The sequence below is a fragment of the Haliaeetus leucocephalus genome, unplaced genomic scaffold (genome assembly GCF_000737465.1).
Source record: "Haliaeetus leucocephalus isolate CR32 unplaced genomic scaffold, Haliaeetus_leucocephalus-4.0 Scaffold555, whole genome shotgun sequence".
NCBI lineage: Eukaryota > Metazoa > Chordata > Aves > Accipitriformes > Accipitridae > Haliaeetus > Haliaeetus leucocephalus.
The window spans coordinates 4,564,361-4,581,225 of NW_010972991.1; the positions used below are offsets into that span (position 1 = coordinate 4,564,361).

Genomic DNA, 16,865 nt, shown 5'->3' on the forward strand with positions numbered 1-16,865 from the left:
CTCCCCCCTTCGCCTCCTGCCCGGGGGGAGGAGGAGGAGGAGGGGGCGGCCGGGGGGAGGCTGGATGCGGAGGGCGAAGCCCCAGCCTCTCTCTGCGGCTCCGCTGCTTTGATGCTGCGGGTCTCTGCTGGCTGTTAACATCTTCCCTCTGCTTTTTTTTTTGTTGTTGTTGTTGTTTTGTTTTGTTTTCCCCCCTTTTCTTTTTTTCTCCTCTACCTTCCGCCCCCCCCCCCCAAAAAAAACTTGGCTTCCTCTCCCCCGGATCTGTGTCCTCGGCTCCTTCTGGGCTTTACCGGTGGGGTAGGATCATGCCGGACCAGATCACCGTGTCGGAGTTCATCGCCGAGACCACAGAGGATTACAACTCCCCGACCACCTCCAGCTTCACCACCCGGTTGCAGAACTGCAGAAATACGGTCACACTCCTGGAAGAGGTAAATCATCCCCCGCTCCCCCCCTTTTTCTTTTTCTTTTTTTTTTTTTTTTCTGTGGTCTTTGAGAAAGAGCATCAGGGACGGGGCAGTACCACCCGCCCAAATCCATGGGAGCTAGAGGCATTGGTATGCATGTAATCTGGTCTTTTAATTGTGCGACTTTGCTCTTGTGTTGAGCTAGTTACGGAAAGCTTTCCTGCCCTGGCGTCTTAAAGATTAGTGCGTAAAGCAGTTGCCTTCTTGGTGGTTTTGGTGTTGGTGGTTGTTGCAGTAGAAAAAAGTGTGAATGTTGGGATTTTTAGAGGGAAGATGAAGGTTAAGTTTTGTTTGGGAGCATTAGCAGAGGTTTTCCCCAGCCACTCGTTAGATCAAGTCGGCGCAGAACCCTGACTGCAGAAACCTGCCAAGGGAGACTTCATTTAAGCAATGAGGTAAGGATGGAAGGGGTGAATGTGGAGTGAGGAAAATAATATGGAGAACAAAATAAGTGGTGGAAGGAGAGGAGCAAAATAATGCAGCAGAAGTCATTATAGAGTCTCAGCATCTCAACCTTGAAGCCTCAGTGTTGGGTTTTTTTTAATGCTTATTATGAGCATCATTTAAACGTTCATCCTGCTTCACTATCAAGAGATAGGAGTGTGAAAACAGGTATACATCCAGAGCTGGTTTCTATGGGGTATCAGTCCACTGCTTCCTATTTGAGGTTTCAGTGTGACTTCCTATGGACTAGGTCGGCAGTTATGAGGAAATGTCTTCCAAATGACTTTAAAACAAGACAGTCTATAGCTCTTCTCTTGCCCTGCACTTGGTTGAAGGTACTAGCATAATGATGCTGAAAGCAAACGTTTTTTTGCCATTGTTTCATAGATTGCAGTTTGTTGTTTTGGGTTATATGCTTAGTTCATCAGGTATTTGTCAATTCTTCAGGAGCCAGCACGTATCTAGGAGATGGATTTAATAGATTCTTTTTAGTTTTGCTGAATGTGTTGGCATGAGCAAAGCATTTAGTATGCAAGGAAAGAGTATTAATCATGGCATTCTCCTGATAGTCTTGGGTATGGAAAATATAATTCCATAGGATTAAAATTAGTTAATGTTGGCTTAGTAGAAAAACTATGTTCAAAATTTTAACAGTGCTTTTGTTTACAGTAGCTGACTAGGTAAGAGAGTCATTGTAAGACTGCATTTAAAATTATATATTTTATTTTTATTATGTAACCTAGATTAACTTCTATAACTTCTCTGTTAACTGTGACTGCTTCTTTTTTTGTGTGACTAAGCCATGGTTGCTTATAGATCTGTCAGAAATCAACCTGTTCTGGTTTGTGTTTGACGGTATTGCTGCCCCTTGGTCTTAACTATGTAGAATAGGTACAGCCATTGGTATGCTTATTAGTACAGTTGACAGCATTCATAGAGTTAAGTAAAAATATGTATTCTGCCATCTCTGGTGACTTCTAGGGTAAGAATACAATATAATGCTTTCATGGTTTGGGAGATACATCAGTACGATCTGAGTGTGGGAATGCCTGTCCAAAGAAAACCCAAATGTAGAAGATAGATACAGAGTTCTGCACCATTTGTGTGGATTGTGCGTATTTTCAAAGTTTTTAAGTCTGATTTGACAGCAGTAAATCAGAGGAATAGAGAATAGTGGGCGCTTCTAGTATATTTCTTGAGTTTCTTTTGTTTGTATAACTATTTTATGTTCCCTCTTTAAACTGTTTGCACTTTAAATTGATTCTGGACTTGTTTTGTATTATTTTTTTATTATCTGTAAATATAAAAAAAGCTTTATTTGATGGGAAACAAGATATAAATATGCTCTGCTATTACATACTGCAAAAAATCTGCAACTCTCCCAAATTTGTTCTTATTAATTTGCATGAGGAGATACAGATGGTCAGAATCTGGCAGGCAAAGTGCTCCAGTCTTTGACTGTGTGTCTTTATTGTAGTTGTAGCTTGCATGCGCAGTTCTGCTGCTGCTACTTTAAAGCTAGGTTGTTTTCTATACATCTGCTTACCTAAGGCTGTGATTCATATGAAGCAGGGGATTGAGACTGAATGGTTGAAGTGACTGTTACGTAGCTCTTATTACCTCTGCTGTTGTCCATGCATCGTGGATGACTGAAGAGCTCTTCAAGCAGCTCCTGAACTTCAATTTTGAGCCCACTGTATTAAGGCAAAGGGGGTGATCCCATCCTTGCAGCTGTTTGATTTTTAAGTTAAAGTGTTGCATGTGGGTTGGAGCCCTCAGTGGGCTTTTGCAGGCAGTGTCAAGCTCTGTGCTGTTACGGTGCTGCAGCCTGAAGTAGCTTAAGTTATTATTTTAAAGCTAACTGAATTCAACACAACCTGCACCAACCTCAGTGACTTTAAGTTGGTTTGTGGATAAACTAATTATTTTCTTTATTTTAAATAAGATTGTGAACTAGAACTATTTTCTGAACAGAAATGGTAGGGAAATTAAACAAATTTAACAAAAGTTAGATCTGTTTCATAGCCTCTCAATGTGGTGTAATTCCTACAATAGCTCAGATCAGTGGTTGGATCGGAACCATCTTTTCATAAAGAATGTGACAAAAAAGAAATAGACTGTTTTGTGTGTGTGTTTGTGTCTGTCTCTATCAGTTCTGTGAAGGTATTACAGAATGGTGAATTTGCTGTTCCTTAATCACAATTAACAAGTTTTCTGAAATAATAAGGTGGATGATGGACTCAATTGCTGGGTTTTTCACTTGGTTGTCCTCCAGTAGAAGTGCAGTTAGTTCAGCTGGATGCATTGATACATATTCTCTTCTAGTTGTGGCTCTTTTCCTATTAAAACTAAAATTCTTTTCAGAGGAGACTTTGGATCTGATTAGATGCAATGTGGGAACAAGTTTCAGATGAAAAATCAGAGCAAGCATTTTTACTGATTCTGATGACTTTGCATTTGGTAAGTTTTTAGTGGAAAGCACAACAAAATATAAAGGCATACCTCAAAAAATCAGGGCCCTAGGAGGTATTCTCCAAAGGACTTCTGTGTGTTTGGCTTATTAAAAAAAAAAAAAACCAAACAAAAAACCCCCAAAAACAAAACCACCCCCCAAAAACCCCATACCCAAACTTAATTTAAATCTGTTGTAATATTATCAAAGGAGAAAATAGTAAGTACATGCTTCTGTGTAGCAGTGTGACTAGAAAGGTTTCATGCTATGTTTGTTAAACTACTGAAACTTTTGAAATTTTTTTGTCATCCAGTCACAACAGACCCCCCAAAATACCCTGTCATCTTTGTAGCTGTGCTTAGGCATCTTGTACAGTAGTTACCAAAGAACTGCAAGATTATTTTTTTAATAATAATTTTTTAAAGCATGAGTGTTATCTAATGGCCATCAGTAAACACAATTTTTAAGGTTAATTCTACTGCTAAAGTAGTGCTTTGAAGGGACAAACCCATCATACTGTAGTCTAGGTTTAGTTTAAGAGAATTTACAATCTCTACTCCTTTCTGTGTTGATTTCTTCAGCATAATGTTACATTCATGCAAAGAAAACATCTTTAACTTCATATTTCTGCATGAAACTGGGAGAAGATTTTTATAACATTCAAAGAGGTGGATTATTACACATGTAGATGGGTGGTTAATTACTTTATATAAAAAAAAAAAAGTTGAAATTCAAAGATGGTATAGACAGATTACTGATACAGTGTCTTAAAATACAGCCTCTGCTTTGTTCTGACCAGACATGCTTTTATATCCACAGTAGCTCCATGATTTGTGTTACTCAAATAGATTTTGAAGAGTTGATTTTAATCCTTGAGTTGGTATTACTGTGTGAGCTAGTTGGAATTTTTAGGGAATGATGACATCTGTTCTGAGAATAAGTACTGCACATGTGGGATCACCACAAGACCATCTTGATTACCATTCTGCTGTGTCCCAGCTCCAGCTGAAAGGACATCTTTGCACTCAAGGGATAACTCAGTTATCATGACCAGGCAGTTCTGAGTCTTTCTCCTAAAGCAGCAGATGTTTTGCACGACTTTCCTGAGATACAGAGGTTAAGCTTAAATTTTTAAATTCCCTTTAGGCAGGCTGGTAGATAAGAACGGACAGTTAGAAGCTGATGATACAGTACAGAATAGCTGCAGTTGTTTCTGATGCCTGTTTTACTGTTATACTTTTGTAATACTTGAGCGTCATTAATGACTAATGTTATTTCTTTCTTTCTTTTGCTCTTCAATGAGAAGTTGAAAACTCAAAATGTGCTTTCTGACAATTAGAACTTGTCACGCATCCTTTTTTAATAAATATTTAACTGATGAGTGCAATGAAATATGGCTGCAGATATGTTTGTTGTTTTTTTAAAATTAAAAAAAAAAAAAACCCAAACCACCATTCCTGTGATGGCTGTTGCTCATTTTGTTTCTCACTATGCTGATCTGCTGGAGCTTAGAGGTCTGTTGGTCTAGACTGATCCTGTAACAGATGTGTGCGTGCTACATCAGTGAAAGAATGACTGGCTCCTGCTTAGCCTAACATAAATTTTGTTGTTCTCAGTGCAAGTCTGGTCTAATCTAACGTAACTTGAAAGGGGAAGATTTCTTAATGTTCTTCGTTGTGTCATGGACACTTATCTAAGATTAGAAATGGGAAAGGGGAGAGTATGGAGTCTTTCTTGTTTGTTTTGCCTCTTTTAAAATTTTCTTTGAAAGTATGTTGTGTATGAATCATTTTCACAGTTTCCTATATGTAACTTTCCCATTATGCTTTAGTTTCTGTGAAATTTTTTTATTGTCCTGGGGGAAGGACTTTTGGGACAAGGTAAAGGGACAGGGTTTTTCCTCCTTATGATTTTGTAGAAACTTATGCAGCACTGAAGCTGCTATACAGTCAGTTCATCTACAGTGATTTCATACGCTTTTCTACCACAAGATCATTTTCCAGCTACAAAGTCTTCTGTCAAGGGAGGCAGGTGAAATCATGCAAGAGAACAGGAGCACTTCCATTCTAAATCAACTTTTTGTGTTTGTTGGCAATACATACAGACTTTGTTCATTAGCCTGGACTGTGAAAACTGGTAAGATCTATTTTGTATGTGTGTCTGAAGAGAAAGAAATTTTTCTGTCGTTTCTGTCACTTCATTTCCCTTGAAGCATCACCTCTATGTAATTACAACAGGTGAATCGTAACATCTTATTTTTTATCCTTGTTTATTTTTTTAATTAAAATAGATTTTTATTTTTTGAGGGGGAATCCAGGCAACTCCAGCAGCACTAGACTTAAAACCAGCCTTTTTTAACCTTGTAACCAGTCACTTAGGGCAGTCAGAAACAATCTTGCATCATAGAAAGCGTTGTACTTGGAAGCTGGTTCTTATGTAACAGGCTACAAGCAATCTTCAGTTTTCAAAGAAATATGCTTTTGGTAGCAGACCATCCTAAAAAAAAAACCAGATAAGAAAAGTTTCTTTGTCTAGTAAATAAAACTCAGGATAATTATTACTGTTTTTACACTGAATGGCAAATTGCACCAAAGACGTAGAAATGGGTACATGAGCATTCTAAAATACAGAGGCCACAGTGACAGCTCATGGGTGGCTCCTGATCACGATACTGAAAATGTGGTGAAGGAGACTTGACAGCAATGTCCTGTATTTACAAGACCATGTTTCACAAAAATGCAGTTGAGGCTGCTTTTACATTTACATGCTACAGTACTTATTCATTTAGTATACAATACGTTTTATGCTTCATTTGGTAGTAGCCAAAACATTTGGTTGTAATAATCAGGCAATCTCCTTTTGCCTAAATGTGACTGTTGCGAGGAAACCCAAAAAAATATTCACTGGTAGCTCAAAGTTTCAGTCATCTCAGATTAATTAGCTTTGCCTTTTGAGAACTTGTATTTGTTTTAGGCACATTTTTGAAAGTATTTACTGCTTTTTGGTAGCTCGTATGGTTTTTAGAGAAGTACTACTTCTTGTTTTGAACTCCCAACAGGCTTCTTCATATTTGCTCATCAGTTAGGAAACTGTGAAAGTGCTTTTTGGTGCACTCTGTTCAGTATGCCGTTCAGATAAATCCTGACAGAGTGTGTACCATGTAGTCATGGGAACTTGGGCTCTGATGGAGAAGAGAGAGATGCTTAAAGTGACATGACTTAAAGTTGGTTTTAGTGTTTAGATTGGAGTCCTGTGGAGATATCTTATGTAGTTAAAAAGCAATAAAAGGGAAAAAGCTGTTTGAAGAAAAAAAGGGGGGGGTGGAACAACCCACAAAACCATGTTTGTAATCCAGCATGGTGTCACTGAAAGACTGCAGATGTATGATTCGGAACAGAGTTAGGTTGGTTGATTTAATTTCCAGTATTTTTCTCAATCCAATGAAGGAGTTTGTTAATAATTTTTAAAAACAGATGTGAAACAAATTTAGAGAGCAGTACTGTAAGAAAGATCATAACATCTTATTTTGAATGGAACAGTACCTTGCAATAAAATCATTAGGCAGACTCAAGCCAAGAATGCTAATTATTAGTATTGTTTCAGGTGCAGAGGTAGGCAATATAAGCATGTTCTAAAAAAAGTGCCCTAAACCAATAGTATATTTTTATATTTCATGGGAAACTTTTCAGAATCCAGTTAATAGCATGTGGCATGGTACTTCTCTTAGAGACTGTTCTGTCAAGTTTGATTGATACTGGCCAAGAGGCCTAAAGTTTACTGGTGAGCGTGAAGGAAAACACCTGAGATAATAGCATGAGTTTCCTTTCCTGAAGGAGTACAGCTGAAAGTATGTATACTCCCTGCTGAGAAGTGCAGCAAACAGTTATTTTATATTTCTAGAGAGACAGTATTGATCTGTGTTTATATATATTTAGTTTTAAATACCAGTGGGCTAATGCTGATGTTTTGTATAAGCATTGTGACAACTAAGATTTTTGAGGACAGTGGGTTTGACTGCTGATTATGGGAAACTTAATGCTCTTGTGAAAAAGCAACAAAACTGTTGGGATCCCATTTCCCACTTTATACACATATATGTGCACTTGGGAGCACACACGGCCTCCTTGTTTCTTGCTCACTGGTGAAAGGACAGGCCCGAAGTTGTGTTGTTACTATGGTTAAGCCACAGGATGTATGCTTTTTCTTTCTTTTTAATAGCCAACTCTATCTTCACCTTACTTGTTTTATCCTTGTTACGTTTATTATCAGGAGAACTATAGAAGTCTTTCTGGTGCAGAAATAGATACTTACGATACCAATAGAGTTTTTTTCTTTTGTTGGTTTTTCCTTGCCCAAGAACTAAAAATCTAGTATGATGCTGGAGATAACTTTCAGCAAAATAAAAGTCTGTAGGACTGCAACCTTTGATGTGGTTTGCTCTGGTAGCCTTCTATACAGGTTAGTGAGAGATGGACCAGATAAGTGACCTGCAGGGTGGGTGGGACATTGACTGGGTTGCCAAGCCCGGAGGGTAGTGGTCAGTGAAGCAAAGTCCAGCTGGTAGCAGATGGCAAGTGGCATCCTTCCAGGCTCAATTTTGGGGCCAGTACTATTTGGTGTCTTTTAATTGTCTGGTTGATGAGCTGGAGTGTGATCTCAGCAAGTGTATTTGGGTGATACCAAGTTGCTCAATATGCTGGCAGGCAATTACCATTCAGTGGGTCCTGGAGAAATGGCTTGACAGGAGGAGCCTTTTGGGGCTCAGTGAAAAGAAATGTGAAATCCTGTGCCAGGGATGGAGTAGTCCCGGGCAGCAGTACAGGCTGGCTGGAAGACAGGTTTCCAGGAAAGGACCTTGGACTCAGGTGGATGACAAGTTGAATGTGGGTTGGCAGTGACGAAGGCCAGCCATGTACTGGGCTGCATTAGTAAGAGTACAGCCAGAAAATAGTGGTTCTTCCCCTCTATTCAGCAATTGTGAGGCCACATCTGGAGTACTACGTTTGGGGTTCACCAATACATGAAAGAAATTACATACTGTCACAAGTCCAGGTGAGGATCACCAAGATGATTAGGGGGCTAGAGCACATCACTTAAGGAGGGGAAACTGGATTTCTTCAACCTTAGAAGAGAGGCTAAGGGAAGGTCATACTACTTTCTTCAAGTATGCAGGGAGAGGAAACTGATAAGGCAAACATTCGGATTAGATTTGAGGTTTTTTTTTTGGGAGGTGTTTGTGGTGGTGGTCGTATTATTACTACTTTGGGGTTTTTTTGTTTTGTTCATTTTGAACCATGAGTCTGATGAACAGGTACCTGGAGAGACTGTGGAACCTCTGTCCACAGAGACATTCAAAACTCCACTTGACTATAGTCCTTCTTAAAATTGTTTGGACTGCATAATTTAATCTTTAAGAAGATATGACGACAGAGTGAAGTGGTTATTTAGTTTCATGAATGTGTTTTTTGTGTTTTCAGGTAAAAGTTTATACTGAGCTTATTCTTGGAAAAAAAGCACATTTAAACCTAATAAAACTGATGTAAGCAAAGTTGATAATTTTTTTTCCTTCAGTGAAAGACTTCTTTAATAGAGGAAATGGGATACTACTCACATTTTTACAAATCTATTTCAGAAAGTTATCAAATTTGTGCTTTTGTATGATTTTTAAGAATAGTTTGAGTAACTACTGAGTGTTTGACAAAGATATAATTCTTTTTAAATGATCAACCTCCACATCTAGAAAGTCAGCTAATTTATTCTGCAGAGTGATGACTGTTACAGCTTAAGTATGTCTCTGCTGGATTAACTTTACTTCTATGAGGAAGATGATCTGAAATTTGAATTCTAGAGTTCCCACCTTGAATTTAGTACGCTAATTGCCTTTCCTTTTGTATTATAGTTTACTTTTCAGGTAAATTACCTCTTGATTTTTGGATTCACAAAGCAAGAATTTAGGATCGAAGAGGGAAATATACTTGAAGAAGTGTTCTTGATATGAAACTTAGTCTTTTCCATAGCCCTTCAGAAAAACTTCTTAGGGGAGCAAGAAGGAATAAAACGTAGCAAGTTTTGTTTGCCAGAAGGGTTGTGGCTTGTTATGAAACCGCTAGGATTTAGATATCCTATTCTGGTTAGATTCTTAAGACTTCATTTCATAGAATCACAGAATATCTCAAGTTGAAAGGGACCCATCAGAATCATAGAGTCCAACTCCCTGCTCCTCACAGGACTACCTGAAACTAAACCATATGACTGACAGTGTCATCCAGATGCTCCTTGAACTCTGACAGGCTTGGTGCCATGACCACTTCCCTGGGGAGCCTGTTCCAGTGGCCGACTGCCCTCTCAGTGAAGAACCTTTTCCTAGTGTCCAACCTGAACTTCCCCTGATTCTGCTTTGTTCCATTTCCCTGTGTCCTATTGCTGGTCACCAGAGGGAGGAAGGAGATCAGCACATCCCCCTCCACTGCCCCCCTTGAGGAAGTTGCAAACTGCAATGAGGTCACCCCTCAGCCTTCTCTTCTCCAAGATGAACAAATCAAGTGACCTCAGCTGCTCCTCGTAAGTCTTGTCCTTGAGGCCTTTCACCATCTTGGTCGCCCTGCTCTGGACACGCTCTAATAGTTTGTCCTTTTTATACTGAGGTGCCCAAAACTGCACACAGCACTTGAGCTGGTGCTGCGCCAGTGCAGTGTGGAGTGGGACAATCGCCTCCCTTGACCGGCTAGCTGTGCTGTGCTTTATGCACCCTAGGACATGGTTGGTCCTTTTGGCTGCCAGGGCACACTGTTGACTCATATTCAACTTGCCATCAACCCAAACCCCCAGATCTCTTTCCATGGGGCTGCTCTCCAGCCTCTCATCCCCCAGTTTGTATGCATAACCAGGATTACCCTGTCCCAGATGGAGAATCTGGCACTTGCTCTTGTTAAATTTCATACGGTTGGTGATTGCCCAGCTCTTTAGTCTTTCCAGATCTCTTTGTAAGGCCTCTCTGCCCTCAAGGGGGTCCACAGCTCCTCCTAGTTAGTATCGTTGGCAAACTTAATGTACATTAAATTCCTGTGTCCAGTTCATTTATAACAAGATTAAAGAGCACTGGCCCTAAAATTGAGCCCTGGGGCACCCTACTGGTGACTGGCCGCCAGCCTGATGGTTACCCCATGGACTAAAACTCTTCGAGCCTGACCCATCAGCCAGTTGCTCACCCAACGTGTTATGGACTTGTTGAGCCGTGTGCTGGACATTTTGTCCAGAAGGATACTGTGAGAGACAGTATCAAAAGCTTTGCTAAAATCTAAAACCACCACATCCACTGGCTTCCCTTGGTCAACTAGATGGATGACCTTGTTATGACAGGACATTAAGTTGGTTAAGCAGGACTTCCCCCTCTTGAACTCGTGCTGGCTATGACTAATGACTGCATTGTCTCAAGTGTTTTTCAATAACTCCCAAACAACCTTCTTCATAATTTTAGCAGGCACTGAAGTGAGACTGACAGGCCTGACATTACCAGGGTCTTCCTTCTTATCCTTCTTGAAAACTGGGACATTTGCTGGCTTCCAGTTGACTGGGACCTCTCCAGACTCCCAAGACCCTTGAAAAATAATGGAGAGAGGTCCCGCAATGACATTGGCCAGCTCTTTCAGTACCCTGGGATGAATCCCATCGGGCCCCAGAGACTTCTGTGCATCCAGCTGGAGCAGCAAGTCTCAAGCTAGTTCAGGGTTGGCTTGTTTCTTTAGAACAAGACAGAAAACCCTTAATGAGTACATAAAACTCACTTAACATTTTTGTTATGCTCTGCTCCTGATAGATATATGTCAAAGTTTCACATTTTATTTTAATTATTTACATCTATTTTAGAATTCAAAAATTTTCATGTTGAGCATATTGCTGAGAAAGTGTTTCAGTGTTTAAATCTCAGTGTGTATGCTTTTGATGCTATCAACAGAATTTGGTTTTGTTGTGTTCAGGTCGTCTTAGAAGGAGACTGTCGTGTTACTGCTAGGTGTAGAAACTTGGATTTCTGAGACACTTCAGGTTTTAGTTAATGAAAACTATTTTTGCCCAAGCAATATTTAGGTTATTACACATCTTCTGGAAAAGTGATGCTTTTTGCTGTACTCAAATTTGGATTGCATGGTGTTTTTGTAGAGCTGGTTTTAGTAGTTCTTAGGAAGGTGGCAGGTAGCACTATGTAGCATTTAGTAGCACTGCTTGCTAGTAATCATAGAATGGTTTGGTTTGGAAGGGACCTTTAAAGATCATCTAGTGCAACCCCCCTGCCCTGGACAGGGACATCTTCCACTAGATCAGGTTTCTCAAAGCCCTGTCCAGCCTGACTTTGAACACTTCCAATGATGGGGCATCTGCAACTTTTCTGGGCAACCTGTTCTAGTGCCTCACCACCCTCATCGTAAAAAAAAAAAAAAATTCTTCCTTATCTCCAATGTAAATCTACCCTCTTTCAGTTTAAAACTGTTGTGCCTTGTCCTGTCACTACAGGCCCTGGTAAAAAGTCTCTCTCCATCTTATAAACCCCGTCTCAGTATTGAAAGGCTGCAGTAAGGTCTCCCCAAAGCCTTCTCTTCTCCCAGATCTCTCACCCTTTCTTCATAGGAGAGGTGTTCCAGCCCTCTGACCACTTCTGTGGCCCTCCTCAGGACCTGCTTTTACAGGCCTATGTTTTGTGCTAGGGCCCCCAGAGCTGGATGCAGAACTCCAGGCAGGGTCTCACGAGAGCAGAGTAGAGGGGGAGAATCACCTCGCTTGACCTGCTGGCCACACTTCTTTTTATGCAGCCCAGGATACAGTTGGCTTTTTGGGCTGCAGGTGCACATTGCTCAGTCATGTCCAGTTTTGTGGTTTTTTTGTGGGTTTTTTTTTGTTGTTGTTTGTGGATTTTATTTTATTTTTTTTTTTTTTTGTCCACCAGTATCCTCAAGTCCTCCTCTGCAGGGCTGCTCTCAATCCATTCATACTCCAGTCTCTTGCTGTTGGGGATTGCCCAGACCCAAGGTGCAGGACCTTGCACTTGGCCTTGTTGAAATTCATGAGGTTCACGTGGTCCCACTCCTCAAGCCTGTCAAGATGCCTCTGGATGGCATCCCTTCCCTTAAGTGTATTAACTGCACCACTCAGCTTGGTGTCATCTGTATGCTTGCTGAGGGTGCACTGAATCCCACTGTGTCATTAATGAAGATACTGAACAGTACTGGTCCCAATATGGGCCCCTGAGGGACACCACTCATTACTGATCTTCATTTGGACATTGAGCCATTGATTCAAAGTCTTTAGATGCAGTCATCCAGCCAATTCCTTATGCATCGAGTAGTCCATCCATCAGACACATATCTCTCCAATGTAGTGACAAGGATGTTGTGTGGGACCATATCAAAGGCCTTATAGAAGTCAAGGTAGATGACATGAAAGTATGTGACAATGAAGGTACGTGAATGTGATGTTCACTGCAAAACAAACAAGACTGTTCTAATAAATACTCCTATATGTCAATGTCATTGTCTTGAAAGTACAATACAATGAAAGTAATGGAGCTGTTGTTTTGTCCAATGTGTATGAAGGAAGTGAAGACAACTGTTAGAAAAATGTAATGGTGATATTAAAACAAATTTGAACGCTTTTGTTCAGTGATGACAGAATGCCTGTTTACAACCTTCAAAAACTATTTGTTAACTGTCAGTTTATGAAACTGTTGAATTTTAATAAAGTTGAATGATGCCAGAATGGGTCTGGGAAATTCAAGTCCCTTGACACATTGAGCAAGCACTTCTGTGCTGAGAGTGTTGTCTGGGAACTCAAGAAAAGTGGTCTGTCAAGTGTAGTAGAACATGCAAACTCTGTGCCAGCCTGTGCCATGCTGTAAGCATGCAGGACCATGATGGTCCATTCCTGTGTTCTTAATAATGTAATGTACAACGCTGATGGTAAGTGTTTTTGAAATCAACAGGAATGGGTGACTTTTAGCAAAGAAGTTTTAAGGAGGTAGCTTAAATGTAAGATATACTGACATTCTTGTTGCTTGTGTTTTGTGTTTGTATTTTTCTTCCCTCGCTACATGTCAGAATTATGGGGAAAATTGTGAAACTAAGAGTGGTGGTGCTATGACAATGCAAGTGGGATATCCTGACTATGTCTGTTGTTTAATCCAACCTCTTATCCTAGAAGAGTGTTTATACTATCTGTGTTAGTCATTAAGATGGAACTCGGTATAACAGACAATGAGTATAACTAAAGAGAAAGTTGAATTAAGTTGCCTTGAATATTTTGACAAAGTTGTTTGTTTTTACTATAGAACTGGCCTTGCATGCTAGATTTTCCTAACCTTGCAAATGATGCTTTGATTTCTTTTGCAAATTGTTCTTCATATGAGGCCTTCCCAAAATTATGTATTTATGATTTGATTTGTGAAAAATTACTTTGATCTTTGTGAGGCAGAGGGATGTATTTTACAGTTTTTAGTATATTGTCATGTCTGCAGCACCTGCACTGGTGCCATTTTTTTGGGGGTGTTTTTTTTTGTTGTTGTTCGTTTTGTTTTGCTTTCCCCTGCCTTGTAGCCTCTTCTGGGATGGATGAAAGAAACCTACAGAGGCTCTTTGATGTGAAGACCTACTTAAATTAGTTTTCAGTGTTACGATACCAGGGCTGTCTGTCTGCAGATTTGGAAAAAATGATGGTGTTACATAGCTGATGTGATTTAAGCATACAAGAGAAGTAACATCTTTTGGGATAGGGTCACCTGCAGAAGTTTGAATGCCCAAAATACTGTCTGCTCACTAGTACAGTTATAGGGAAAGAGATGCTAGTTCTCTCTAAAACCTCCCTTTGAAAAATGTTTATAGTCCTCTGGTGGCAGTTCTGTTGCCAAGCTAGTGTTGCTTTCACAGGGAGTGCTTGGAAGGAGACCTTGTTTAAACTGGCAGAGAAAACATGAGAAGTGCAATTTTTTTCTTTGCTGACACTTTGCAGGGTTATGAAGGTGTTTGTGATAGATGCTACTGATTTAAACCCTAAAATTCACTGCTTGCCCTTCCTTGTCTCCCCACTTCATTTGAAGTGCTTCAAATGCTTCCTTGCTTGCTTTGTTCCACCGTGTCTAGGATAGGTTCTTCAAAAATATTTTTGTCCATGGGTATGGTACTTTCTGGTTAAAATATCTGTGACAGTGTTGCTTTACTTCAGCAAAGCCTAGCCTATTTGCTGAACTCATCTGTAGTTTAGTATAGCTTCCTGTTTTTCTCATCTGATTTAATTGGGCAACAAGTTGCAGCAAAGCAGCTTCCTTTAAATTGAATTAGTGAATATTGCGCATATTCTAAATATGGAAGCACCTAATGTCTCTTTGAATCTTACAAAATTCTTGGACACTTTTCTGTAGTTTCAATGTTCGTGTGGAAGGCCAAACCTGTTTGCAAATAAAGTAATTATCTGCCTTTCTGTGTATTCCTTTTCAATTTTAGTTATTTTTTTGCTCTCTGTTGCTATCTTTTGATGGTAACAATAAAGAGCTGTCCTACCTTATTTTTTTCCTGTCACCTTTATTGCTTCATGTCATATAACTTGTTCCTACAAGTAATGGTGCTATTCATTGGGTCCAGATGTGTGTACTGCTATGCTAAAATAATTATACAATAAAATTGACATGTAGAAGTATTTATTAAAACTGTCTCGTTTGTTTTGCAGTGAGCATTGCATAGTGTGATTATTTTTACAGCAATACAACTATTTCTTTGAAACACTGTGTGTGTGTTTGCCTTGAGAAAAGCAAAGGGAAATGAGAGTAAATACAGGCAATCTAGCTAGGTGCAGAGCATAGTTCATACTGTAAACCCAGGAAACTGACTGACGTGGGGAATAGTATGAAATCATTGATTCGTGAGTCAAACTATAAGGGTGAACTACTGGATGGAGCGATGATACTCTGCTGGTAGTTGTAGTGTGCTGAAAGCACATGTACAATGTGTACAAAGATATTTGGATGGATGTCTCTTCTCTGATAGAATGATTTTTCCCATTGTATACATGCAGGCTGGACCTTTGTCTGCCAAAAGTTAAACCAGAAGGCTGTGATTTATGACTTACTCAACAGGGCATTTCAGAATATCTGTCATCAAGTTGCTATATGAATCTCTAATTCTGAAACAATCCTATAATCTGTGGTAGAGGAAGAAAACCTGAACTTTTTCATCATAAAGTAGTGTGAAGTAGAGCTAGAGCTTTGCTTGAGGTTCTAAAAATAAGTGGATGCACCTGTAGAGAACATATTAGGTGCAAGAAACATGGTATCTGTTTGTGATTCCTGAGCATCGGAGAGTGAAGCGCAGTGCTTGGAGGACTTCCCAGTTAACATGGACATGGACTGTCCTACTAACCTGCTGAATAACTCCACCACATGGAGTTTGTGGTGCTTCTGTTGGAAGAATTTACAAAGAAAGTTACAGCTTGACCATGATTAAGAATTTTTAGATAAAGATTAGATCACTCCTAAAATGACTCTAGATGAACTAAATGTATAGAACACTAGGTTTTGATAGTGTGAATTTTTAACTATTGCTTATACAAGCTGTAAGAGTTTTTGGTGTTATTTCCTGTCTGGCCTCAAAACCTGTATGTGAAATGAGCAATTGCACGAAAAAGAAATGAAGATCTCTTTGTCAGTTGAATGCTAGAGAAGTGGGTTTTGTCCCTGTCTGGTTAATGAATTCGCCTGAGATATTAGAAAAGTAACGTAAACAACACATTTTTCAGGTGACCAGTAATTGGGATTTCATAACTTCTGAGAGTTTGCCTTGAAGTTGAGTGGTCTAGTTGAATGGAGAGAATGTTGAGGTCTCCTCCTGAAGGCAATTGAATGTATTCATTTAACATACAAAATTTTGTAAAATGCTTGTGTCCTGGGCACTCAACATTAATGGAAGATTTTAACCCTAATCTGTCATTTTACTGTTTTTGACAGGGGTCCAGGCAAATTCATTCATATTGTTAAGCTCTGAGATTATAGTAGTCTCATAAAACTGCAAGAGGAAATTTAATATTTCTGTTTTCAGAGCAGAGTTTTAACTAGCATGTGGATGTAACAGGAAAGAAAAAGAATGCAAGCCTAGAAGTGTATGATCACAGTAGACTGAAAATGCTTTAAAAAGCAGTTCATTGATTGAGCACCATGCAGCCTTTGTACAAGATAGACCAGGATAAGTTAAAATAAAAGGCTACAGAGACACATGATCATTTAGTGACGCGGTAGAGAGGTGTGTGTCTTACATACAGTAACAATTAAGACGTGAATGGAGCCTGCAATCAGGCTTCTGCGTTCTATATTAATTTTACTGTTCTACACTACGTGTGAGGGTATATACACACACATCAGTACGAAAAATATACGCATGCCTCAGTACAAAACTGTTGTGTGAATGGACCTGCTTCTTTTCTCTTTGTGCTATGGCTTCTGGCCCGCTAAGCAAGGCAAATGTAGCATG

General features: G+C 39.7%; 1 protein-coding gene across 2 annotated transcripts in view; it reads left to right on the forward strand.

Moving 5' to 3' along the window:
- The first annotated feature begins 216 nt into the window (after window positions 1-216).
- Window positions 217-16,865, forward strand: part of ASAP1 (ArfGAP with SH3 domain, ankyrin repeat and PH domain 1) — a 130,866-nt gene continuing 114,217 nt past the window's right edge. For both annotated transcript variants that reach the window (XM_010576917.1, XM_010576918.1), the window contains exon 1: window positions 217-434. In XM_010576917.1, the coding sequence (XP_010575219.1) occupies window positions 309-434 (126 nt within the window). In that variant the 5' untranslated portion in view covers window positions 217-308. The remainder of the gene's footprint in view (window positions 435-16,865) is intronic.